This window comes from Macaca mulatta, chromosome 11 (genome assembly GCF_049350105.2).
Source record: "Macaca mulatta isolate MMU2019108-1 chromosome 11, T2T-MMU8v2.0, whole genome shotgun sequence".
NCBI lineage: Eukaryota > Metazoa > Chordata > Mammalia > Primates > Cercopithecidae > Macaca > Macaca mulatta.
Window position 1 is genome coordinate 55,809,474 of NC_133416.1, and position 25,665 is coordinate 55,835,138.

At 41.6% G+C, this 25,665-nt stretch overlaps 1 protein-coding gene and 3 non-coding genes across 53 annotated transcripts in view; all 4 read right to left on the reverse strand.

Annotated features, from left to right (window-relative positions):
- Positions 1 to 4,147: 4,147 nt before the first annotated feature.
- KANSL2 (KAT8 regulatory NSL complex subunit 2) overlaps positions 4,148 to 25,665 on the reverse strand; it is a 28,935-nt gene continuing 7,417 nt past the window's right edge. For 4 of the 50 annotated variants that reach the window (XR_013400983.1, XR_013400984.1, XR_013400986.1 and 1 more), the window contains 7 exons: positions 22,548 to 22,715; positions 20,139 to 20,301; positions 18,720 to 18,816; positions 11,396 to 11,649; positions 6,189 to 6,309; positions 5,683 to 5,802; positions 4,148 to 4,912 (listed from right to left, as the gene is read on the reverse strand). Coding sequence is in view for 13 of the 50 variants with exons in the window: in XM_015151579.3 (XP_015007065.1) it covers positions 4,781 to 4,912; positions 5,683 to 5,802; positions 11,396 to 11,649; positions 18,720 to 18,816; positions 20,139 to 20,305; positions 22,552 to 22,715 (934 nt within the window). In the remaining 37 variants the exon portion in view is untranslated. Of the gene's footprint in view, positions 4,913 to 5,682; positions 5,803 to 6,188; positions 6,310 to 9,676; positions 9,775 to 11,395; positions 11,650 to 13,904; positions 14,000 to 18,719; positions 18,817 to 19,951; positions 20,306 to 22,547; positions 22,716 to 25,665 lie in introns of all 50 variants that reach the window. The other 46 variants (XM_077954034.1, XM_077954035.1, XM_077954037.1 and 43 more) reach the window with 26 other exon arrangements.
- Positions 5,124 to 5,260, reverse strand: LOC114671194 (small nucleolar RNA SNORA2/SNORA34 family). The gene has a single exon (XR_003721081.1). It is a non-coding gene; the product is annotated as a small nucleolar RNA SNORA2/SNORA34 family (small nucleolar RNA).
- On the reverse strand, positions 7,705 to 7,839 carry LOC114671193 (small nucleolar RNA SNORA2/SNORA34 family). The gene has a single exon (XR_003721080.1). It is a non-coding gene; the product is annotated as a small nucleolar RNA SNORA2/SNORA34 family (small nucleolar RNA).
- On the reverse strand, positions 18,486 to 18,622 carry LOC114671192 (small nucleolar RNA SNORA2/SNORA34 family). The gene has a single exon (XR_003721079.2). It is a non-coding gene; the product is annotated as a small nucleolar RNA SNORA2/SNORA34 family (small nucleolar RNA).

A 25,665-nucleotide genomic window follows, 5' to 3' on the forward strand; every position in this document is an offset into this window, starting at 1 on the left:
AAGACTCTGTCTCAATTAAAAAAAAAAAAAAAAAGTAGGAAATTTCTATATATAGTAATGAAAATAAATGAAAACATCTTGATGTAGACAAACAGGATGAATCTTACAACTTCGCTGAGAGGGGAGCAAGGCAAAATAATACAAGCAGTATAAGCACTGCTACTTGTAAGTCAGATTAAATATTTAACTGTAAACATGAAGACTGAGTTACTATCTTGAATACAGATTTGTACTTTTCCCTTACAAATGAATGAACCTATAGACATGGCTGGATTTGCTATTTTGCTTGTATTTATTCAATGTCAGCATTAACTAATCATTGAAAAACTTGGATGAAGTGATGCCTGAGCTGAAGAGAACTTACACTTTTAAAATAATAAGTTACCATTTTCTGAGGGTTTACATGTTTCTGAGAGCTTCTAATTCTGTGTTTTCCACTTTATCTCACAACACTTCTAGGTCAGTGTCACCCTATTTACACAGTCGAGAAAACTGAAGTTCAGAGAGATAGTGATTATCTTAAAGTCACAAAGTTCTCAAAGTGGCAAAACCAGGATTCAATCCAGGTCCTTCTGAATTCAAACCCCATGTACTTGGCTACATTTCAATGTTTCCTTTTCAAATAAATCCAAGAATGGCTGGAGAATAGCCTGTAAGAGAAAGAACATTTCAAGATGACTGTCTATAGATAAATAAGATCAGATTATGAAGTCTTAAATGCCATGTTAAAGCAGCTGGTTGTTTTTTTTCCTGACAACAATGAGGTGTAACTGAAGGCTAGGGGGTTGCCATAAGCAGTGAAGAGACAGGATAGGCCGGGCGCGGTGGCTCAAGCCTGTAATCCCAGCACTTTGGGAGGCCGAGACGGGTGGATCACGAGGTCAGAAGATCGAGACCATCCTGGCTAACACGGTGAAACCCCGTCTCTACTAAAAAATACAAAAAATTAGCCGGGCGAGGTGGCGGGCGCCTGTAGTCCCAGCTACTCGGGAGGCTGAGGCAGGAGAATGGCGTGAACCCGGGAGGCGGGGCTTGCAGTGAGCTGAGATCCGGCCACTGCACTCCAGCCTGGGCGACAGAGCAAGACTCCATCTCAAAAAAAAAAAAAAAAAGAAGAGACAGGATAAAGTTTTTAAGATCATTCTGGCTGCAGTATGGATTGAAAGAGTATAAGACTTGAGGCTGAGAGACCAACTAGGAGACGACTGCCTTTCTCAAGAGAAAGGATGAGGGCCTAAACCAGGAGTCACACATGAAGCATAAAGGAGTGAAGCAGGCAGGTTTTCTAAGACAGTTCCGGCCGGGAGCGGTGGCTTAAGCCTGTAATCCCAGCACTTTGGGAGGCCGAGACGGGCGGATCACGAGGTCAGGAGATCGAGACCATCCTGGCTAACACGGTGAAACCCCGTCTCTACTAAAAATACAAAAACTTAGCCGGGCGAGGTGGCAGGCGCCTGTAGTCCCAGCTACTCGGGAGGCTGAGGCAGGAGAATGGCGTAAACCCGGGAGGCGGAGCTTGCAGTGAGCTGAGATCCGGCCACTGCACTCCAGCCTGGGTGACAGAGCGAGACTCCGTCTCAAAAAAAAAAAAAAAAAAAAAAAAGACAGTTCCTTGCTGGCTGTCAGTTTTGGTAGAGGGGTCATCCTTAACAACTAGAGACCTCTCCCCAGTCTTTGCACACATCCAGAACAAACAGGTCATTGAAACCTTCTCACACTATAGCTTCTCAACACAGCTGGGAAAGGTTCTCTGCTTTTAAAGATTCATGATTATATTGGGCCCACCCAGATAATCCAGGCTATTCTCCATCTCAAAACCCTTAACCTTGACCACATCTAAAGTTCTTTTTGCCATTTTACAATAGCATATTCACAGATCCCAGGGATTAGGATGTGGACATCTTTGAGATGATTATTCTGCCTATACAGTTGGTACTCCCTCACACAACTGTAACTAAATTAACACGTGCAGCAACCCTGGCCTGAGAAGGGTATGATTACCAAAGGCTCAAGACTTTCCAGGAAAGAAGGTAGGTTCATACCACCAGGCAAACCAAGACCTACCATCATAATAACTGAGGGAATTTAGAATGTATAGTAGAGAGGGGAGATGATTACCAGTTGCAGCCCCAAGACAAACTGTAGCTATGAGGGTTCTAATTTGTACCCCTAAGTTTCTCCTTTAAAAGGCCCCCAGGAATCATGAACATGCACGGGAGAAGTGGATCTGACAAAAAGCTGTAGCCATGGAGGTATGCCGCCCAGATTTCAAGAGTGCAGTTAACTGAGAGCCTCCAGCATCCTCACCTTTGGATTGACCAAGATATCACACTTCCCTCAGGTTGCTGCTAGTGACTGAGCACAGCAAGGGTATTAAGCCATTTCTTCTAACAGACCTTTGTTTAGAGACTCCATTACCAAGGCCAAAACTTTCTCAGTAATATGGTGCAGCCTGAGGCCCCTCCTATCCCATCTTCCTGTTTTCTCTGCACCTAATGAGAGCCAGAACCTTGGAGAATGGTAGCCAAACATAGCCTTCCCAAAACTTACCACAGCTGAGTCTGCAAGCATGCGTAGCTATCAGAATTTCTGAGGTTCTAAGAGTAGATTCCCCGGCCCTCATTCCCCAGAAAGTGTTGATGGGCCTATTAATTTACTTTTTAGCAATCATGCTGGGTGATATATATGCTAGTGGTCTGTAAATTACATTTTTTTAACCAGGAGGAGGATATCTGAGCAGTCGTGTTCAAGCTCATAGCCGTGTAAGTAACGTTTGTCTTAGCTAGGCATGATGGCACACAAGTCCCAGATTTAAGAGGCTGAGAGGCAGGGGAATGGCTTGAGCCCAGTTCAAGACCGTAATGAACTATAATCATGACACTGTTCTCCAGGCCAGGTGACATAGTGAGATCCCATCTCAAATATAAAGAAACACATAAATAAAATGTTTGTCTTTGTGGATAAAGTATAAAATGCACTACACTAGGCTGGGCATGGTGGCTCACACCTATAATTCTAGCACTTTGGGAGGCTGAGGCAGGCAGATCACCTGAGGTGAGGAGTTCGAGACCAGCCCAGCCAACATAGCAAAACCCCATCTCTACTAAAAATACAAAATTTAACCAGGCACGGTGGCGCATGCCTGTAATCCCAGCTACTCAGGAGGCTGAGGCAGGAGGATCATTTGAATGTAGGAGATGGAGGTTGCAGTGAGCCAAGATTGAGCCACTGCACTCCCGTCTAGGCGACAGAGCCAGACTCTGTCTCAAAAAAAAAAAGTACTAAACTAGGGAATCAAAAAAGCAGTGGGAACTACAAACTTAAAAACAGTATCACTGGAAGACCTAGTAAAGGCAATCTCCCTAGGGGTTCATCTGATGGACCTTTTATGAGTTACTTCTGACCATGCTCTGAATGTAAATGATTAAAGTTAAGATGATGGTGTAACTGTAAGCCATTCTGTGCCCATTTCAGTTCTTAAAGTAATTTTTTGCCCTCCTTGTCATAATGCAGTACAGAAATAGACAATTTCTAGTGTAGGTACCTCAACCCCAACTGAACTTCTATTTTAACCCTGCTCTAAGATTCAGTGTCAAAACAATCTTGACAATACCTTACTATCTTAGTGATCCAGCATCAGGCCCAATTTCTCTTATGTTTTAAGTATATTCCTACCATTAGAGAATTTTGAGATGGCATGAGCATTATTGTTTTTTTAAATAATTATTTAAAATTTGAAAATATAGACACAGGGTCTCACCATGTTGCCCAGACTGGTCTGGAAGTACTGAGCTCAAGTGATCCACCTATCTCAGCCTCCCAAAGTGCTGGGATTACAGGTGTAAGCCACCACACCTAGCAGAGATGACATTGGCATTAATCGTGAGAAATGGGAGTGGGAGTAGGGGACACAGAGTGGAAGGGTAGAAAGAAGATATTTGGAACTGATTGGCTTTAATAAGTCCTGCCCCTTTTCATTTACTTCTTCCTTAAAAGCAAAACCAAAATGAGCTACTGAAGATTTATTTTTTCCTGGGATGGAAGTATTATCTGCCCCAACTTCCCTTTCCCATCAGAGACAGGTCCCTAAAACCGCGAAAGAGAGACTATATTCTCAAACAAAACATGCATTCAATTCAGGTGACTGTTTGATATTTTCATAACATTTTCTTTAACATTTAATAGAAACTATATACAATAAATTTGTACTATATTTTACATAAGATAGCAACCACAGAAATTTACATAGGTTAAAAGCAAGATGGATAAGGAGGACCCAGTCCTGTGGGCTGTTTTCTCAGAGGATAAAAGCCAGAGTTCACCACGGAAACAGGTTAAAGATTGCCCAATTAAGTAGAGGTGAAGAAAAGTTAAACTGCAGGTCTTTAGATAGAGATAACCAGATATTAGGGCCATCAGTATCTAAAAGACACTACTCACAAAGACAGCTCCCACCTAGCTACTTAAGTGGATTTCTATCCATGACTTTGGAAATCCCATTACAAAGATGTCACTTTCCTTTTAGGTATAGTACCAAATAATCCCAGAAGCTTTGATAGGGATTATCTCTCTTCCTTGCCCTGAGTGGGAAGAAACCCACAACTCTTAAGAAGTATTGGTCCATGTCCTCAAAATTTGGCTTTACTTTTGACTATAATACTCAATCCAGAAGAAAAACAAGATAGTCTGGGTTGCCTGTGTTTTGTGAGAGATGATCAGAAATATTTCTTTGAAGAATGAGAAATTTAAATCCACCAAAGTAAAATGGTTCCCCAAACTATCAACTAATAGAAGTGGGTTCTGGCTTCCCATTTGCAGTAGCCAATCCACTCTGAGACAATGGTGCAGAGGCTTTCTCAGAATTTCGAGATCCCTGGGATCTGCACCCATCTCCAGCCATCTGCATCTGGCCCTGTTAAAAGAAATAAAGGCACTTCAGTTAGAAATTCATTCACTGTGGTCTGAAGTATGAATCTGACTTATCAGTGGCCATTTATACTAGCAATAAGAAAAATACAACAGAAATTAATTAATTCTGGACAGATGCTCCTCCCTATATTAGCTATCCCTGTCCCTTGGAAGAGCCTACTCCTGAGCCTCTTCCAATGGGTTGGAGAGCTGTAGGTTGTTTCTTCCAAATGAAACAGCCATTCCCTGCTGAGGTCCCAGAACAGCCAACAGACCATAGGAAGACAGTCCTTTAGGCCTCTGCTTGAAACCAACAGCTACAGTACAACTGCTGGTTTTCAGTCAGGGCCACTGGAATTCTACCCAAGGTTCACAGACAGAACTCAAATCACACTACTTTACTGGTCATTCTATAATGAGAACAATTTCAGTGCTGAACTCTCCCTCAGAAGGTACAGTTTACCTAGATTCCTTATCTCAAGCTTTTATTTAAATAAATTTATGTCCTACTCTGGGATATGAGGATCAGGGGCCATTAGGTGTTCTAAGAGTCTATCTGGAGAACTACAGCAACAAGGGTATACAGGAGCAAAGTAGGGCATTTTTAAAAGTGCTTTGCTTATATGGTATTCAATGAGCGAGAGACATGTGGAGCGTCTTTATACTAGTGATGACACCCCACTCCCCTCCAGGAGTACATGCTATCCAGCAGGGAACCCTCTGCCTGGCCAGGTCTCTACATGCGGGAAACAGGTGGGATTGTTCTTCACTTGCCAAAATATCCACTGGGTCTTCAGCAATTTCTTTGACTAAATGATCTTCAAGGGTTAGTGAAGGATCAAAAAGCAAAGGTGAAGGAGGACACTGCATACCATCACCCACAACATCCAAGTCCTAGAAAACAAGAGAGAAAAGCCCATCAGCAATACCAAGGGAAACAATAATAAAGGTGGTATGTTTTTCAGCAAACTTTAAAGCAATACTCTGCTGTCTCCCTCAACCCTAGCCTACCTTTGATCAAAAAAAAATTTTACCAGAACGTCCAACAAATGAAACAAGATCCAAGAGCACTGAGAGCTTTTGCTGCCAAGTGTAAAACATAGACCAATATAGTGGATTAAAAAACACAATTCTGGCCACCACACCTGTAATCCCAGCACTTTGGGAGGCCGAGGTAGGCAGATCGCTTGAGCCCAGGAGTTCAAGACCAGCCTGGGCAACATGGTGAAATCCTGTCTCTACAAAAACTGCAAAAATCAGCCAGGCGCAGCAGCACACACCTGTAGTCCCAGCTACTCCAGAGGCTGCTGAGGTGGGAAGATCCCTTGAGCCCGGAACACAGTGGCTGCAGTGAGCCGAGATTGAGCCTCTGCACTCCAACCTGGGTGGCAGAGTCAGACCCTGTCTCGGAAAGAAAAAAAATGTCCAGGAAAATTCACAGAAACACGAAGTAGGAACGGAGAATAGTAGGGAACAGGGGAAAGGGAAAGGAGAGAGTTACTGTTTAAAAAATACAAAGTTTCTGTTTGGACTGATGAAAAAGTTCTGAAACAGAAAACATTGATAGCTGTATAACATGGTAAATGTTCGTACCACCACTGACTTGTACACTTAAAAATGGCCAGGTACAGTGGCTCATGCCTGTGATCCCAACACTTTGGGAAGCCGAAGTGGGAGGATCACTTGAGGCCAGGAATTCAAGACCAGCCTGGGTGATACAGCAAGACCCCATCTCTAGTTACCCACCTACATACACACATACATACATAGGTTAAAAGAGTAAAATTTTGTTATGTATGTTTTACTACAATTAAAAAAATATTTTTTAAAAAAGCATATTCTCTCTGAGGCTACCTGTAATCAACATGCAAGTTCACCAGTGATTAAATATGAACAATGCTATATTAAAATTAAATACTGCTGGACAATACAAGATTGCCTGATTAACATCCTAACAGCCACGAAACAAGCAAACAAGCCCCAACAGGGGAAAGGGAGAAGGTAGGAAGAAAGGAAGGATGACAGAAAACTCACAGTTCCTCTGAATGGCTAGGAAATATTATTTTGGTTAAGTCCCTATCCCCACAGAGCAACAACCTGTTTTTTTTTCTTGTTTTTTTGTTTTTTGAGACAGAGTCTCGCTCTGTCACCCAGGCTGGAGTGCAGCAACGTGATCTCGGCTCACTGCAACCTCCGCCTCCTGGGTTCAAGCGATTCTCCTGCCTCAGCCCTCTCGAGTAGCTGGGACTACTGGCATGTGCCACCATGCCCAGCTAATTTTTTTTTTTTTTTTTTTTTTTTTTGAGACGGAGTCTCGCTCTGTCGCCCAGGCTGGAGTGCAGTGGCGCTATCTCGGCTCACTGCAAGCTCCGCCTCCCGGGTTTACGCCATTCTCCTGCCTCAGCCTCCCGAGTAGCTGGGACTACAGGCGCCCGCCACCTCGCCCGGCTAATTTTTTTTTGTATTTTTAGTAGAGACGGGGTTTCATTGTGTTAGCCAGGATGGTCTCGATCTCCTGACCTCGTGATCCGCCCGTCTCGGCCTCCCAAAGTGCTGGGATTACAGGCTTGAGCCACCGCGCCCGGCCGCCCAGCTAATTTTTTGTATTTTTAGTAGAGACGGTGTTTCACCGTGTTAGCCAGGATGGCCTTCAATCTCCTGATCCAGTGATCCACCCGCCTCAGCCTCCCAAAGTGCTGGGATTACAGGCATGAGCCACCACGTCCAGCCAACTCCCTGGTTCTTAAGGCTAACACAGTTTTGCTTTGTTAAAAAAAAATGACATTACATTCTAGACTATGTTTCTTCCAACTGAATTGGCACTTCGCACTGGAATACTGAATAGCCAACAGACCACAAGGAAGACATCACTCTTAGCTCCTGTTTGAAACCAACAGCTACAGCAAACCATTGGTCTTGATTCAGGGCCTAAGGCATTACAAAGGCTCAAACAATATATCAAACTAACTTTCATGCCACTGCTTTTCAAGAGTCTGGTGCTAAACTCCTCTTTCCTAAGAGTTAAAAATATCCAGGAGGTCTGTACCCCTCTATACCTAATCCAGTTTATAGACGCTCTATGTTTCTATTCATCTAGCTTCACGAGAAGCTTAGTTCTACGCTTTTAAATAAATCTAAGAATTTGCAATCCTTTCTCATTTTTTGGTGTGCTAATCACCAAAAATGAGAATCACAACATCTTCACATTAAAGAATTTATGTAATTTAAAAATCTACTTAAAGTTGCTCAGGCCGGGCACAGTGGCTCAGGCCTGTAATCCCAACACTTTGGGAGGCCGAGGCGGGAGGATCACGAGGTCAAGAAACCATCCTGGCTAATATGGTGAAACCCCGTCTCCAATAAAATACAAAAAATTACCAGCCTGGCCAACATGGTGAAACCCCATCTCTACTAAAAATACAAAAATTAGCCAGGCGTCGTGGCACGCACCTGTAGTCCTAGCTACTCAGCAGGCTGAGGCAGGAGAATTGCTTAAACCCAGGAGGCAGAGGTTGCAGTGAGCCGAGACTGCGCCACTGCACTCCAGCCTGGGTGACAGAGCAAGACTGTCTCAAAAAAAACAATAAAATAAAGCTGCTCAATTTAAGCAGAAACATAGGGTATAGGATACACTAACCTACCATCCATTTCAGGTGAGTTGGAAACTTCTGTAGTACCCACAGAAACCAGTGTTCTCACACCATGAAGACTATAAATCTGTTTTCTCCCATTCTTTTACCATGTGCAATTTTTGTGTGTATATGCGTGTGGTGAGACACAGTTTCGCTCTTGTTACCCAGGCTGGAGTGCAATGGCAAGATCTTGGCTCACTGCAACCTCCATCTCCCAGGTTCAAGCAATTCTCCTGCCTCAGCCTCCCCAGTAGCTGCGATTACAGGTGTGTGCCACCACATCCAGCTAATTTTTGTATTTTTTGTAGAGGGAGTTTCACCATGTTTGCCAGGCTAGTCTCAAACTCCTGACCTCAGGTGATCCACCTGCCTCGGACTCCCAAAGTGCTGGTATTACAAGCGTGAGTCACCACGCCTGGCCCACGTGCAATTCTTATATAAATAATTCGCTTGGAATGGGTGTGGTGGCTCATGCCTATAATCCTAGCACTTTAGGAGGCCAAGGTGGGAGAATCACTTGAGGCCCGGAGTTTGAGACCAGCCTGGCCAACATGGCAAAACCCTGTCTCTACTAAAAATACAAAAATTAGCCAGGCATGGTGGTGCGCGCCTGTAATCCCAACTACTTGGAAGGCTTAGACCGGATCACTTGAACCCAGGAGGCAGAGGTTGCAGTGAGCCGAGATCACGCCACTGCACTCCAGCCTGGGTAGCAGAGACAGACTCTGTCAAAAAAAATAATAATAATTAGCTTGGAATTATTTAAATACTGAAGCAAAAGACATCCAAGTCTCAAGATAATAATGGAATGGATACGTTTTCAGAAAAAGCTTTTCTCATATATACAAAGTGTTGTCTTTTATAAGATTATAAATTGGGAAAAGGAACCTAAAATAAGAAAATCAGCAAAAATGCCTATTAAAACAGGAGTGTTTTAAAAACTGAAGTATCAGGATATAAAGAGAATCCATGTTTTCGGCCGGGCACGGCGTCTCATGTCTGTAATCCCAGCACTTTGGGGAGGCTGAGGCGAGTGGATCACCTGAGGTCAGGAGATCGAGACCAGCCTGGCCAACATGGCAAAATCCCATCTCTACTGAAAAATAAAAAAATAAGGCAGACATGGTGGCACACACCTGTAATCCCAGCTACTAGGGAGGCAGGAACAGGAGAATTGCTTGAACCCAGGAGGTGAAGGTTGCAGTGAGCCAAGATCGTGCCACTGCACTCCAGTCTAGGCGACAGACCAAGATTCCATCTCAAAAACACATAAATCAATAAAGATAAAATAAGAGAATCCACGTTTTGTTACTATCTCCAAAACCACCAATAGAGAATGAGAGAGAAGGAACTCAAAAGTAGTAAGATTAAGGTGTTAAGTTACTACTTGCCAACCACCCTTGCATCAAAGCACAGAAAGCAAGCAAATATCCAGAATGAACAGCTGTGTTTTTACTCATATTAATATCTGATGCCTGGTCTTCCCACAAGTAAAATCACCAAAGTTATCATTAACAGTTATAGGCCAGGAATGGTGAATCATGCCTATAATCCCAGCACTTCGGGAGGCCAAGGTGGGCGGATCACTTGAGGCCAGGAGTTAAGAGACCAGCCTAGCCAACATGGCGAAACCCTGTCTCTACAAAAAATACAAAAATTAGCAAGTCCTGCTGGCACGCACCCAAAGTCCCAGCTACTCGAGAGGGTGAAGCACAAGAATCACTTGAATCTTGGCGGCAGAGGTTGCAGTGAGCTGAGATCACACCACTGCACTCCAGCTTGAACAACAGAACAAGATTCAGTCTTTAAAAAAAAAGCCAAGTTATAGTGGCCGGGCACAGTGATTCACGCTTGTAATCCCAGCACTTTGGGAGGCCAAGGTAAGAGGATCACTTGAGCCCAGGAGTTGAAAACCAGTCTAGGCAACATAGGGAGACCTCATCTATGCAAAAAATAAAAAACTGGCTGGGCATGGTGGCATAAACCTATAGTCCCAGCTACTTGGGAGGCTGAGGCAGGAGGATCACTTAAGCCCAGGAGTTCGAGGCTGCAGTGAGCCATGATCATGCCACTGCACTCCAGCCTGAGCAACAGAGCAAGACCCCAATTAAAAAAAAAAAAAAAATTACAAAAATGATACCTAAGCTGGGCGTGGTGGTTCATGCCGACAGAAACCCTATCTCAAAAGTTCTTAACAGTATATTCCATAACAGCCAGAAAGTAGAAACAGCACAAATATATCCATCAACTGATAGATTTTCAAAGGATGGTATTTCCAAACAATGGAATATTAATTCAGTCACAAAAAGGAATGAAGTATTGATACATACCATAGTATGGGTAAACCTTGAAAACATTAGAAAACATTATGCTAAGTGAAACAAGCCAGACACAAAAGGATACATATACTATTACATTGATATGAAATGTCCCAAATAAGCAAATTTAGAGACAAAAAGTAGATTCGTGGTGGCCAGGGGCTGGGGGGAGAAAAAAATGAAGTGTCATAATAGGTACTGAGTTTCTTTTGGAGACAGTGAAAACCTTCTGAAATTAGATAGTGGTGATAATTGCATTAACTTTGTGAATATGCTAAAAATCACTCAATTACACACTTTCAAAGAGTGCAATTTATAGCATGTAAATTGTATCCCTAAAAAGGTATGGGAAAAGAGTCTGGAAAAAAAATTAGGTAGGGTAGATTTCTCCAAATGAATACACTAACATACAAACACAACCATACATATATATCACTTTGTCGATCTTCCTAACCACAAAGACTAACCTATTCTCACCATTAATAAGTAAGGCTTTGTCTCAAGGGCCTGACCCAGAGCAGAGCTTCTCTAACTTACATCACTGAACTCCAGAGGTAAACTCTCAGTGGGCTGAAGCTCAGCAGCACTCAAGTACAGATCCATGGGGCCGGCTTCCAGATCGTCTGGCACAGACAGTACCTGCTCGGGCTTATACATCTGAGGAGGCAACTGGAAATGCAGTGGGCAGCAGGGATCCTCAGAGAGGCTTACAGGAACAGGTTTGTTGCAGGGTACCTCTTCAGATCCCTGGCAGCACTTGAAGAGAACCTGATTCGTATCCTGACAAATATCTGTAGAAAAATGGTCAAGGGAAATAAAACACAATCTATCGAAAGCATAAAATACAAATAACATTGTCTGCCACATAAAACTCAAGGTCTGGACTATACAAGATAAATTACAATTACATTTGATACAGAATACCAAATGCAGTTAGCAATTTTTAAAGTTACTTCTCAAAATAAATGTCATTTACTAGCATCAAATTCTAGCTCTACCAGTAATTTAAAACTTGTCCCCAACCTCCTTTTCAGGATCCTGGTCATTTAAACTAGACACTAATCCCATTCTCCCTTAAGTAAGTAGCAGTAACACTCCCAGGAACACATACCTATTCAGAAGAAACATGTAGTGGCAAATGCAAATAGCCTTGAAAATGCCCCTCAACAGCCCTTCCAGGAGATACAATGTGTCTGCTCCCTTAGCAGACTGGCAAAGTTTGCAACAATTTCTTGGACCTTGTTTCCAAAGATGATTACATGATAAATTCATTTAAAGCACCACTGGAATAGGGGGAAACAGAGCTCTAGTAAAAGTCACTAGGTATCATATTCTGACAAGAAATTAAATATTCACGCTTTTTTTTTTTTTAGGGGAGTGTGGTAGTACAGAAGAATCCTTTTATGATCCTAAAGAAGAAAATGTTGCTTATGAAGGCCCATTGAAAAAAACAAAAAAAAAGTATTCCAGAAACACTCCAAGGACTCTATTAACAACTTTTGTTAAAGGTAGAAGGGCTATATTTCCAAGTTAGCAAAGAAGCACTGTAGAATGAATCAAAATCGAGATGATTAGATACAATAAAATTCAAGTTACTCTACAAAACACATTTTATGCAAGTGCTACCATTTCTTGAAATCTTAACTACCTGGTTATTTTCCTAGATTAATAAATGTTATTTTAAAATTTGACTTATTTTTAACCAGAAAACACAATTTTTCTATAAACTGATAGTACCTGAATTATGGAATTATAATTTTCAACTCAAAACTTTTATGGTAATTTTTTAAATTAAAAAAAAAATCTAACATACTTTGTAATTTTTTAAACCATATAAACTTCCTTGAATAAAGCTATTTCTAGGCCGGGCGCGGTGGCTCAAGCCTGTAATCCCAGCACTTTGGGAGGCCAAGACGGGCGGATCACGAGGTCAGGAGATCGAGACCATCCCAACATGGGCTAACATGGTGAAACCCCATCTCCACTAAAAAATACAAAAAACTAGCCGGGCGAGGTGGCGGGCGCCTGTAGTCCCAGCTACTCGGGAGGCTGAGGCAGGAGAATGGCGTGAACCTGGGAGGCGGAGCTTGCAGTGAGCTGAGATCCGGCCACTGCACTCCAGCCTGGGCAACAGAGCGAGACTCCGTCTCAAAAAAAAAAAAAAAAAAAAAAAAAGAATAAAGCTATTTCTTTCAATGCATACTTGGAAATAACTAAACTCTCAAGCAGGGTGTGACAACTGTGGCACTACCAACATTGTGGGCCAGGTACATCTTTGTTGGACGAGGATGTATAGCAGCATTCCTGGCCTCTAACCACTAGCTGTCAGCAGCACCTCCATCTCTGAATTATAACAACCAAAAATTTCTCCACACATTGCCAACTGGAAAACAAAATGGCCCCCAGCTGAAAACCACTACTCTAAAGAAACAGAAGATAGTACAAGGCAAACGAGTATTTATTGAATGATCAAATGAATAAACACATGAATCTAATGGGAATCATCAGATCTGCACTATGCGCTTAAGAAAATCTAAGCAATATCTAATGTGCTTAAGAAGCCCACTCTTATTTAAATTATTAATATTTAAAATGTTACCATTAAATATTTCAACCAAACTTTTTTTAGAAGTCTCGCTCTGTCACCCAGGCTAGAATGCAGTGGTGCGATCTTGGCTCACTGCAACCTCTGCCTCCTGGGTTCGAGATTCTCCTGCCGCAGACTCCCAAGTAGCTGGGATTACAGGCACCCAGCTAATTTTTATACTTCTAGTAGAGACAGGGTTTTGCCATGTTGGCCAGGCTCGTCTCGAACTCCTGACCTCAGGTGATCCGCCTGCCTCAGCCTCCCAAAGTGCTAGGATTACAGGCGTAAGCTACCATGACCAGCCAAGAACTTTTTTTCATTTGAATTCAAAGGACTTTCACAAGTCTCTTATGTATTTAATACCACAATATCCTTAAAAAGGACTCCCCCCGTCATCTTCCACCCGCTTTCCTTTCACATGGGGCAAAAGAGGTAAAAAGAAGGGAATGGTTAACCTACAACTAGAGTCTGGGTCCTTCACTTTCAGTCGAGTGCTGTCTCCATTAGACCACAGTAAAGAGTTAACAGGTCACCAATGGCAGTCGCATCTTTCTCTGGGATAAGGACTTAAGGAAGGGTAAGTGACTTAGGCAACTATGGAGTGGAAAGGAAAGAGCATAAAAGGAAAAGAAAATACTTCCCTTCTCTTTTCAAATACATTTTCAATTTTGCTTTATATTTATATTTTAATAAGCTATTTGAGTACAGTATTATAAGAAATATCTAAAATAGTCCTTAGTATCTGTAAACTGAGTTTTTTCCCTTATAAAAGTAATTCAAGCTCGCTTTAAAAAACCAAAAAATAAAAGAACAGTGAAAAAAGGGCATTCATAACCACACCATGCACAAACCATCACATTTCTGTATTGTTCCCTCCCAGTATTTGGTTTCATGCAATTTAGACACAGTACAGAATTCCATATCCTGGAATGTCACTATCATTTTGCTGTCATTCACAAATTTTGTTAAATATATTTAATGCCTGAAAATATTCCACACTATGTTGTGCCATAATTTATCTCCCTATTCTCCGGCTCTAAAAATTTTAAGGCTGTCTCAAGTTGGAAGAATATTTCATGTAAAAATATTGGTCTGCATTTGATTATCTCCTTAAAATAAATTCCCAGAAGTAAAAATCTTCATATGAGGAAATATGAATTATTGTCAAATTGCTTTCCAAAAAGCTTATATCAATTTATATTCCCACTAGCAATATTTAGAAAGGTCCATCCATTTCACCATACTCTCACCTACTTTTGAAATTCACCGACTCATTTTTGAAAAACTGCGTATTTTTAATTTTAAAACAAATATATGTACAAATAACAATTTTATAGATTTTAAATTTTCCTTGTTTTATTTCCTATTTAGAGTTAACCTTTGAACAACACAAGTTTGAATTGCACGGGTCCACTTCCACGTGCATTTTCTTCTGCCTCTGCCATCCCACAGACAATAACACTTCCCCCTCCATTTAACAAAAAGACCACAAGAATAAGGACCTCTATGATAATCCACTTCCATTTAATAAACAGTAAATGTATTTTCTCTTCCTTATGATTTTCTTAGTAACACTTTTTCCTAGATTATTTTAAGAATACAATATATAAGACATATAAAATATGTCTTAGGCAGCTATGTTGTTAAGGCTTCTGATCAACAGTAAGCCATAAGGCTACCAGCAGTTAAATTTTGGAGGAATCAAAAATTATACACAAATTTTCAACTGTGTAGGGGGTCAGCACCCCAACCCTCTGAATTGTTCAAAGGCCAGCTGTATTTATAGTGAAGATACACACTTGTCAACTATTAGTGTTTTTTTTGTTTTTGTTTTTGTTTTTTTGCGTGAGACGGAGTCTCGCTCTGTCGCCCAGGCTGGAGTGCAATGGCGCAAACTCGGCTCACCACAACTTCTGCCTCCCGGGTTCAAGGGATTCCCCTGCCTCAGCCTCCCGAGTAGCTGGAATTACAGGCGCCCATCACCACGCCTAGCTAATTTTTGTATATTTAGTAGAGACAGGGTTTCACCATATTGGCAAAGCTGGTCTCAAACCCCTGACCTCAGGTGATCCACCCGCCTCAGCCTCCCAAAGTGCTGGGATTACAGGTGAGAGCCACTCTGCCCAGCCCTATTAGCCTTTTCTATCTTCTTTTAAATCTGTCCATAGCATTTGCCCAATTATGTTTTAGGCAAAATTTTTTTTTTGAAACACAGTCTCACTCTGTCGCCCAGGCTGGAGTGCAGTGGCGCAAAATCTCAGCTCACTGCAAGCTCCACCTCCCGGGTTCATGTCATTCTCCTGCCTCAGCCTCCTGAGTAGCTGGGACTACAGGCGCCCGCCACCACATCCGGCTAATTTTTGTATTCTCCGTAGAGGCGGGGTTTCACCATGTTAGCCAGGATGGTCTCGACCTCCTGACCTCATGATCTGCCCACCTCAGCCTCCCAAAGTGCTGGGATTACAGGCGTGAGCCACTGTACCCAGCCTATTTTTTTTTTTTTTTGAGACAGAGTCTCACTCTGTCACCCAGACAAGTGCAGTGGCGTGATCTCCACTCACTGCAACCTCCGCCTCCTGGGTTCAAGCAATTCTCTGCCTCAGCCTCCCAAGTAGCTGGGATTACAGGCACCTGTCACCATGCCTGGCTAATTTTGTTTTGTATTTTTAGTAGATATGGGGTTTCACCATCTTGGCCAGGCTGGTCTTGAACTCCTGACATCGGTGATCCACCCGTCTCGGCCTCCCAAAGTGCTGGAATTACAGGCGTGAGTCACCTCGCCCAGCCTTTTTTTTCTTTTTTTAAGAGACAGGGTCTTGCTCTGTCACCCAGGGTAGAATGCAGTGGCATGATCCTAACTCACTGCAGCTTCAAACTCCTAGGCTCAAAAAATCCTCCCAAGTAGCCAGAACTACAGATACATGCCATCATGCCCAGATAATTTTTCTTTCTTCCTTTTTATCTTTAGAGATGAGGTCTCACTGTGTTGTCCAGGATGTAAGTATTTATCTTTAGAGTTTTTCATTACTTTGCACAAGCATTCTATATATTAAGAACAATAATATCTTATCAGACATGTTGTAATTAATAAATTAGTAAAATATTTAATAAGCAAAATAAAAACTCAGCTTCCTGTCAAAAGACTAAGAGGAGGTTCTCCTTCTCCTCTTCCTATTAAAGAAAATAAGTTTTAATTTCCAAATATTTGGCATTTCTTGCCAAGCAAATGAAATCCAGCAATCCTATTTAATTAACAAGTGCTTTTACTGTGAAATTTTTCTCAATGTCAATAACAAGCATTTTCACAAATCAATCAACAACTCAAAAAGGTTTGAAGGCCCAATGCCAAATGTAGTCCTTTAACAGAATCAAGAGACATTTACGATGGTTCAAAGGCAAATTAATTGAAAAAAGAAAAAAAAGCATCTCATTTTTGGAAATAGTAAACTTCTAATTTGAAGTATGCAAGTTAGAGGCCAGGCACAGTGACTAAGTGTTATTACAAAAGAGTCAAGAGACTGGGCATGGTGGCTCACACCTGTAATCCTAGCACTTTGGGAGGCTGAGGCGGGAAGATCACATGAGCTCAGAAGTTCGAGACCCGCCTGGGCAACATAGTGACACATCCCCTCTACAAAAATTAAACAAAATTAGCTGGACATAGTAGCACATGCCCATAATCCCAGCTACTCTGGTGAATGAGTTCGTGGGAAGATTGCTTAAGTCCAGCAGATCATGGCAGTGAGCCATCATCATGCCACTGCACCCCAACCAGGGAAACAGACTGAGAATCTGTCTCAAAAAAAATTTTTTTTTTAATTTTTTAAAGAGTCAGGTATTTTTTTTTAAGTTTCTAAAGGCCAGGAACAGTGGCTTATGCCTGTAAGCCCAGCATTTGGGGAGGACAAGACTGGAGGATTGCTTAAGCCCAGCCTGGGCAACATAAAATTGTCTCTACAAAAAATTTTTTTAAAAAATAGGCCAGGTGCAGTGGCTCACGCCTGTAATCCCAACACTTTGGGAGGCCAAAGAAGGCAGATCACTTGAGGTCAAGAATTTGAGATCAACCTGGCCAACATGGTGAAACCCCATCTCTACTAAAAATACAAAAATCAGCTGGGCACGGTGGCACACACCTGTAATCCCAGCTACTCAGGAGGCTGACGCACAAGAATTGCTTGAACCTGGGAGGCGGAGGCTGCAGCGAGCCGAGATCACACCACTGCACTACAGCCTGGGCAACAGAGTGAGACTGTCTCAAAAAAATATAATTAATAATAAAATAAAATAAATAATTAGCCAGGCATGGTGGCACACATACATAGTCCTAGCTATTCAGAAGGCTGAGGTGAGAGAATTGCTTGACCTAGGAGTTCAAGGCTGCAGTGAGCTAGGACTGAGCCACTGCACTCCAATCTGGGTAAGAGTGCAAAATCCTGTCTCAAAAAAACAAAAATAAAAAGATAAAAGCTGGACACGGTGGCTCACTGCTGTAATCCCAGCATTTTGGGAAGCCAAGGCTGGTGGATTGACTGAGGTCAGGAGTTCGAAACCAGCCTGGCCAACATGGTGAAACCCCAACTCTACTAATAATACAAAAATCAGCTGGTTGCGGTGGCACGTGTCTGTAATCCCAGCTACTCGGGACACTGAGGCAGGAGAATCACTTGAACTTGGGAGGCAGAAGTTGCAGTGAGGCGGAGGTTGCAGTGAGCCGAGATCACACCATTGTACTCCAGCCTGGGAGACAAGAGCAAAACTCCATCTCCAAAAAATAAAAAATAAAATAAAATATAGAAGTGAGGGCCCTAACCACACAAAAGGATAATACTAGAAGTTCACAGTGCAAAATCATCCTTTCAATTGGGGTGGAAAACCCACACAAATTTTTTAAGTTTATAATTAGATTTAACAGTATTACGATTCTAATAAGCAAGTTAAATCAGAAACCTTGAGATAATTATAAATATTTTACAGATATTTTGGAACCCAAGTATTAAGACTATAAATAAATATTAGCCCACATCTATGAAAAATGACCCATGTTTCTTTCTAATGAATTGACCATTACATTTCCGAACTTATGAAATGGCCAACAGACCACAGAAAGACAATTCTTTAGGCTCCTGCTTGAAACCAACAGCTTCAGCAAACTGCTGGCCTTGATTCAGGGCCAAAGGAAAACAAAATCCTTCAATTAAGCAAAGTAGCAGAGATTCCCACTAGTCTTCAAACTAGCAAATCACAGCCTTAACAGGCAGAGTAAAAAGATACGGGTAAGGCAGTGTCTGGTCATTGGAAGAGACTGATTGGAACAACGAACATCATCCACAAAGGCCAAGCACCTCTGACTGGAACGAGTGGTATGGGCCTAAAATGGAAAAAGACAGATAAAATACACCCACGAAAGAACATAAAACTATGATGAAAATAGTTATATAAGAAAAGCGCATCCTAAAGGCTAGAAAATTCAACATTTAACAAAAACAGATTTACCAATATTATGCAAAAGACAAAAAACTTTAAAACCTAGTGTATAAAGAAGGAGTCAACCTTAATACCAAATACACCTCTCCATATTCTAAAAGTGTGATACAGCCTAATTAAGATAAATTTTGTCTTTTACCAACAGAACTCTTTGAAATTGTAGCCTTAAGTGGAATCTCAACAAATGAAACAAATAAAATTACTCTTACTGAAACGGAGACCAAGGGTTTGAAAAACAAATTTAAGAATGATCACTTAACCCTTCTTCCTATTAACCTTACTTCCTACATTCAATTGCTCCTACTCTACCTTCCCACCTTTTAAAACAAGATTCCCAAGCAATTTAGGCTTAACCTGTGCTTATTTCTGAACTGAAGAATATCTGAACCAAAGGACTTAGAAACTCTTCCCAACTACTCAATATGCAAATGAGAATACTGAGGCCCATAAAAGTTAACTGTGCAGACACAGAGCTGGTCAGTGGGGACTCAGACTAGAATCCATGTCTCCTGACTTCAAGCTAAGTGCTTTTACTACAACCCAAGTGCAAAAAGTCAGATTTCAGATCCAGGACTGGACATAGGGAATTCGAGACCAGCCTGACAAACATGGAGAAACCTCGTATCTACTAAAAATACAAAATTGCCAGACATGGTGGCGCCTGCCTGTAATCCCAGCTACTCGGGAAGCTGAGGCAGCAGAATCACTTGAACCCGGGAGGTGGATGCTGCGGTGAGCCAAGATCTCGCCACTGCACTCCAGCCTGGGCAACAAGAGTGAAACTCTGTCTCAAAAAAAAAAAAAAAAAACTGGACATAATGTTTTGACAATTACGCTAACTTTGTAAATAATGCGAACGTGGCCAGGCACAGTGGCTCATGTCTGCAATTCCAAAACTTTGGGAGGCCAAGGTGGGTAGATCACGAGATCAAGGATTAGGAGACCAGCCTGGCCAACATAGTGAAACCCTGTCTCTACTAAAAATACAAAAAATTAGCCAGGCGTGTGGTGGCGGGCACCTGTAATCCCAGCTGCTCGGGAGGCTGAGGCAGGAGAATCACTTGAAACTGGGAGGTAGAGGTTGCGGTGAGCCGAGATTGCACCACTGCACTCCAGTTCAGGTGACAGTGCGAGACTCCATCTCAAAAACATAAAAACAATAAATAAAGTGAACATATATACCTTAAAGGTATACACACAAATTACCTGTTGGGCGGCACCATCTGTGGCCAGCATTCTCCGTTCCTTCAACTGCCTATGCAGTAAGGCTTCCACTCCATAGCGCTGGCGGTATCGACGCAGACATTTTAATCGCTTTAAGTTCTCTCGTTCTTTGGCCAAAAGTCCCTCTGGGCCAGTCAGGAGACTACTGCCTAGAGTTACAAGAGTCAAGATGTTATTTGCCAAGCAATCCATCAAATTTACTTCTCCAAGTAAACAAGTAAACAGGAAAATCTTTGGGCATAAGATAGGCAGTTTCAAAAGCAAATTAGCCCCCACCCCAGGTACCAAGACAGAAATAAATCTAATTATAGTCATGTACTACATAAACCACTTTTTAATCAATCATGGACTATATATACTACAGTGGTCCCATAAGATTATAACAAAACTGAAAAATTCTTATTGCCTAGTGACATCATAGTTCAACCCACACATTTGTGGCGATGCTGGTAGCCAAACCTACTGTACTGCCAGTTGTATAAAAGTCTAGCACAGTTTGGACATGGTGGCTCACACCTGTAATCCCAGCACTTTGGGAGCCCAAGGCGGGTGGATCACCAGATGAGGAGATTGAGACTATCCTGGCCAACATGGTGAAACCCCATCTCTACTAAAAACACAAAAATTAGCTGGGCGTGGTGGCATAAGCCTGTAGTCCCAGTTACTCGGAAGGCTGAGGTAGGAGAATTGCTTGAACCCAGGAAGTGGAGGTTGCAGTGAGCTGAGATCACACCACTGCACTCCAGCCCCGTGACACAGTAAGACTACATCACACACACAAAAAAAAATCTAGCACATATAATTATGCACAGTACATAATACTTGATAATAAACAACTATGTTACTGGTTTATGTATTTACTGTATTTATCCTTAGAATGTACTCCACTCTATTTATTTTTTAAAAAAAAATTTAAATGTAAAACAGCCTCAGGCAGGTCTCTCAGAAAGTATTGCAGAAGACACTGTTATCATGAGATGACAGCTCGCTGCATGAGACTGTCCCTGAAGACCTTTCGCTGGGACAAGATGTGGAAGCAAAAGACAGTGACACTAGGCCCGTGTAGGCCTAGGCTAATGTACGTGTTTGCATCTTAGTTTTTAACAAAAGTTTAAAAGGTTTTTTTTTTTTTAATTAAACTAGAAAAGCTTATAGGGATATAAAAAAATATTTTCGTACAGCTATACAGTGTGTTTGTGTTTTAAGCTAAGTGTTATTACAGAGTCCAGAAGTTTTTCTAAAAAAAATTTTTAAGTCTATAAAGGCCAGGTGCAGTGGTTCATGCCTGTAATCAATCCCAGCACTTTGGAAAACCGAGGTAGGAAGATCACTTGAGCCCAGGAGTTCAAGACTAACCTGAGCAACATAGCGAGACCCTGTCTCTACAAAAATTTAAAAATTAGCTGAGTGTGCTGGTGCATCTGTAGTCCTAGCTACTCAGGAGGCTGAGGCAGGATAGCTTGAGTCCAGGAGTTGAAGGCTGCAGTGAGTAAGGACCACGCTACTGCACTCCAGCCTGAGTGACACAGCAAGATTCTGTCTCTTCAAAAAAAAAAAAAGCTTATAGGCCAGGCGCGGTGGCTCATGCCTGTAATCCTAGCACTCTGGGAGGCCAAGGTAGGCAGATCACTTGAGGTCAGGAGTTCTGAGACTAGCCTGGCCAACATGGCAAAACCCAATCTCTACTAAAAATAAAAAAATTAGCCGGGCATGGTGGAATGTGCCTGTAATCCCAGCTACTCGGGAGGCTGAGGTGGGAGAATTGCTTGAACCTAGGAGGCAGAGGTTGCAGTGAGCTGAGATCATACCACTTGCACTCCAGCCTGGGCAACAGAGTAAGACTCCGCATCTGTCTCAATTTAAAAAAAAAAAAAAAAAGAGTTTATAAACTAAAAAAGTTACAATAAGCTAAGGTTAATTTATTATTGAAAAAAAAAATTTTTTTTATAAATTTAGTACATCTTAAGTGTACAGGACTTACAACGTCTACAGTAGTAAATAATAATGTGCTAGGCCTTCCCGTTGACTCACGACTCACCACTCACTCGCCCAAAATAACTTCCGGTCCCACAAGCTCCATTCATGCTAAGTTCCCATTTTTAAAATCTTTTATGCCATAATTTAACTGTACCTTTTCTATGTTTAGATGTGTTTAGGTACACAAATACCACTATTACAACTGCTCACAGTATTCAGTACAGTAACATGCTTGTACAGGTTTGCAGCCTAGGTACATTGTAGGCTATACCACCTATGTTAGCGTTACTCTATGAAGTTTGAATGACAAAAATCGCCTAACAACGTATGTATCCCCGTCATTAAGCGACACATGACTGTACTAGCAAATTCACAAGTTAAACCCACAACAGCTTATTGGAACTAGCATAAAACTTGCCTAGAGCTTCATGTTCCACTTTGCGATTATGTAAGTACCGGCGCTTCTTCTCCTTGAGCAGATGCTGAAGTCGTTTAAACTGATCAATATACAAAGACTGCAAACGAATTAGCTTCTCACGCATAATCAGGGCCACTTCTTCTGCCGTGTAGACACCAGCATGTCTGGAATAAAACAGAATTCAGCAAAGCATAAGAAAACAATAATAATAAAACCCAAGTTTAAAAGAGTAGTAGAGATGTCAGACTAAGTTTGTTATTTAACAAGTGGTGAGATAATCACCTTAATAGTAATGTTTTCACAAAACATCGTACCATTCAAGTTGTTCCTAAATAAAACAAGAGAGAAAATCTCCAAGAAAGAACACTAATCTGTGATTTCCCAAAATGGGGGAAGGAGAAATGTCTTATTTTTTTCCAGCTATTTGCATTACATTGAAAAGAAAGTGAAAATGTGGAACACTTTAAACTTTTATTAACCTACATTCTTAATGTTTTGATATGAAATCACTTAACCAGTCAGGACAGCTTTAAAGTGTTAAATTCATTAACGTGTATCTCTCACATATACATATTCTCATATATATATATATATATATACACACACACACACACACACACACACACATTTTTTTTTTTTTTTTCGAGATAGGGTCTCACTCTTGTCATCCAGGATGGAGTGCAGTGGTACAATCGATCACAGCTCACTACAACCTCTGCTTGCTGGGCTCAAGCGATCCTCCCATGTCAGCCTGCCAAGTAACTGGGATTACAGGTGTGCACCACCCCACTTGGCTAATTTTTGTATTTTCTGTAGAGATGGGATTACACCATGTTGTCCAGGCTTGAACCCCTGGGTTTAAGCGAACCTCCCACCTCAGCCTCACAAAGTGCTGGAATTAAAGGCATAAGCTACTGCATCTGGCAATATATTTTAATTAAAACACTAAAGATACCAACATCAAATAATTTTTTTTTTTTGAGACAGAGTCTTGCTGTGTCTCCCAGGCTGCAGTGCAGTGGCACAACAACCTTAGCTCACTGCAATCTCCGCTTCCCAGGTTCAAGCAATTCTCCTGTCTCAGCCTCCCAAGTAGCTGGCATTACAGGCACCTACCACCACACCCAGCTAATTTTTGTATTTTAAGTAGAGACAGGGTTTCTCCATGTTGGTCAGGCTGGTCTTAACTCCTGACCTCAGATCCATCTTCCAGCCTCAGCCTTCCAAAGCGCTGGGATTACAGGCATGAGCCACTGTGCGCGGCCAAAACTTGTGATTTTTTAAAAAATATAGTCCTATATTGGAGCTCATATGGACCCTCAAATAACTAGTCAAAATGGGCTACACACTGTCTTCAGCTAATTTTCTTGACAATATTCTCAAAATTCAGTACCCTAGGTTAACCCTTAATTGCCAAAGATCTGGCACGTATCCATGTCAACTTGATTAAGCTTTGCTGTCAATTATAAACTAAAAGAACTTTCGGATTGCGCCACTGCATTCCAGCCTGGTTGACAGTGAGACTCCATCTCAAAAAAAGGAAAAAAAAAAAAAAAAAAAAAAACTTCTAAAAATTATGCTAGTGATTAATGTGTGGAACACTGTTCCCTGGCTCTGATTTATGCAACCAAAATTAAGAGATGAGGGCAGGTGTGGTAGCTCACGCCTGTAATCATAGCACTTTGGGAGGCTGAGGCAGGCAGATTGCTTGAGCCTGGGGGTTCAAGACCAGCCTGGGCTGTAATATGGTAAAACCCTGACAATACAAAAAATATAAAAGTTAGCTTGGCACCGTGGTGTATAGCTGTAATCCCAGATACTCAGGAGGCTGAGGTGAAAGGATCATTTGAGCTTGGGAGTGGGAGGCTGCAGTGAGCTGAAATCGCGCCACTGCACTCCAACCTGGGTGACAGAGCAAGACCATGTCTCAAAAAATAAATAAATAAGAGAATAACTTTGAATTTTAAAAATTTTGTTTCATTCATCTTGTCTGATCATTACATAAATACAAAGAACAAGCTACATACCTTAAGTTTCATACTTTGAGTAAAAATTTTATTGAAAAGGCAAAACACATACACTAATTTTAAGTCTAAAATTATATTTTATTACTTTTATTTATTTTTTTTTTTAAGCAAGAGTCTTGCTCTGTTTCCCAGGCTTCACTGAAGTGGCACAATGTTGGCTCACTGCAACCTCCACCTCCCAGGTTCAAGCAACTCTCGTGCCTCAGCCTCCGCAGTAGTTGGTTGGGATTGCAGGCGTGTGCTGCCACGCTCGGCTAATTTTTTTATTTTTTGTATTTTTAGTAGAGATGGGGTTTCACCATGTTGCGCAGGCTGGTCTCAAACTCCTCCTGAGTTCAGGCAATCCACCTGACAAGGCCTCCCAAAGTGCTAGGATTACAGGTGTGAGCCACTGTGACCAGCCTATGCTTTATTTTTAAAAACTAGCTTGTTAAGTCACTGAAAAACATAGAATAAACATATAAAATTAACCTTAGGACTGAAAGCAAGTAATTTCTGCCAAAATTTCTTCTAAATATAAACAAGAGCCAATATTACCTGTGTGTAAGAGGTACTTAACTATATTCTGAAGTAAAAGTGAACAGAAATTAAGAAAAATCAAAACATGGTTAATAAAACCAGCAAAGGGCCGGGAGTGGAAGCTCACGCCTGTAATCCCAGCACTTTACGAGGCCAAGGTGGGTGGATCACTTGAGGTCAGGAGTTCGAGACCAGCCTGGCCAAGAGGGCGAAACCCCCTCTCTACTAAAAATACAAAAATTAATCAGGTATGGCGGCAAGCGCCTATAATCCCAGCTACTCAGGAGGCTGAGGCATGAGAATCACTTAACCCTGGAAGGCGGAGATTACAGTGAGCCAAGATCGCTGCACTCTAGCCTGTGCGACAGAACAAGACTCTGTCTCCAAAATTAAAAAATTAAATAAATAAAATAAATAAACAAATTAAATAAATAAAAATAATACATTAAAAATTAAAAATAAAATAAAATAAAATAAAAAATAAATTAAACCAGCAAATAACAGAAATGACAAAAGCTAACAGACTATCAGAAAATGTGAAAAGGCTTTAAAAATACATAACGGTTGG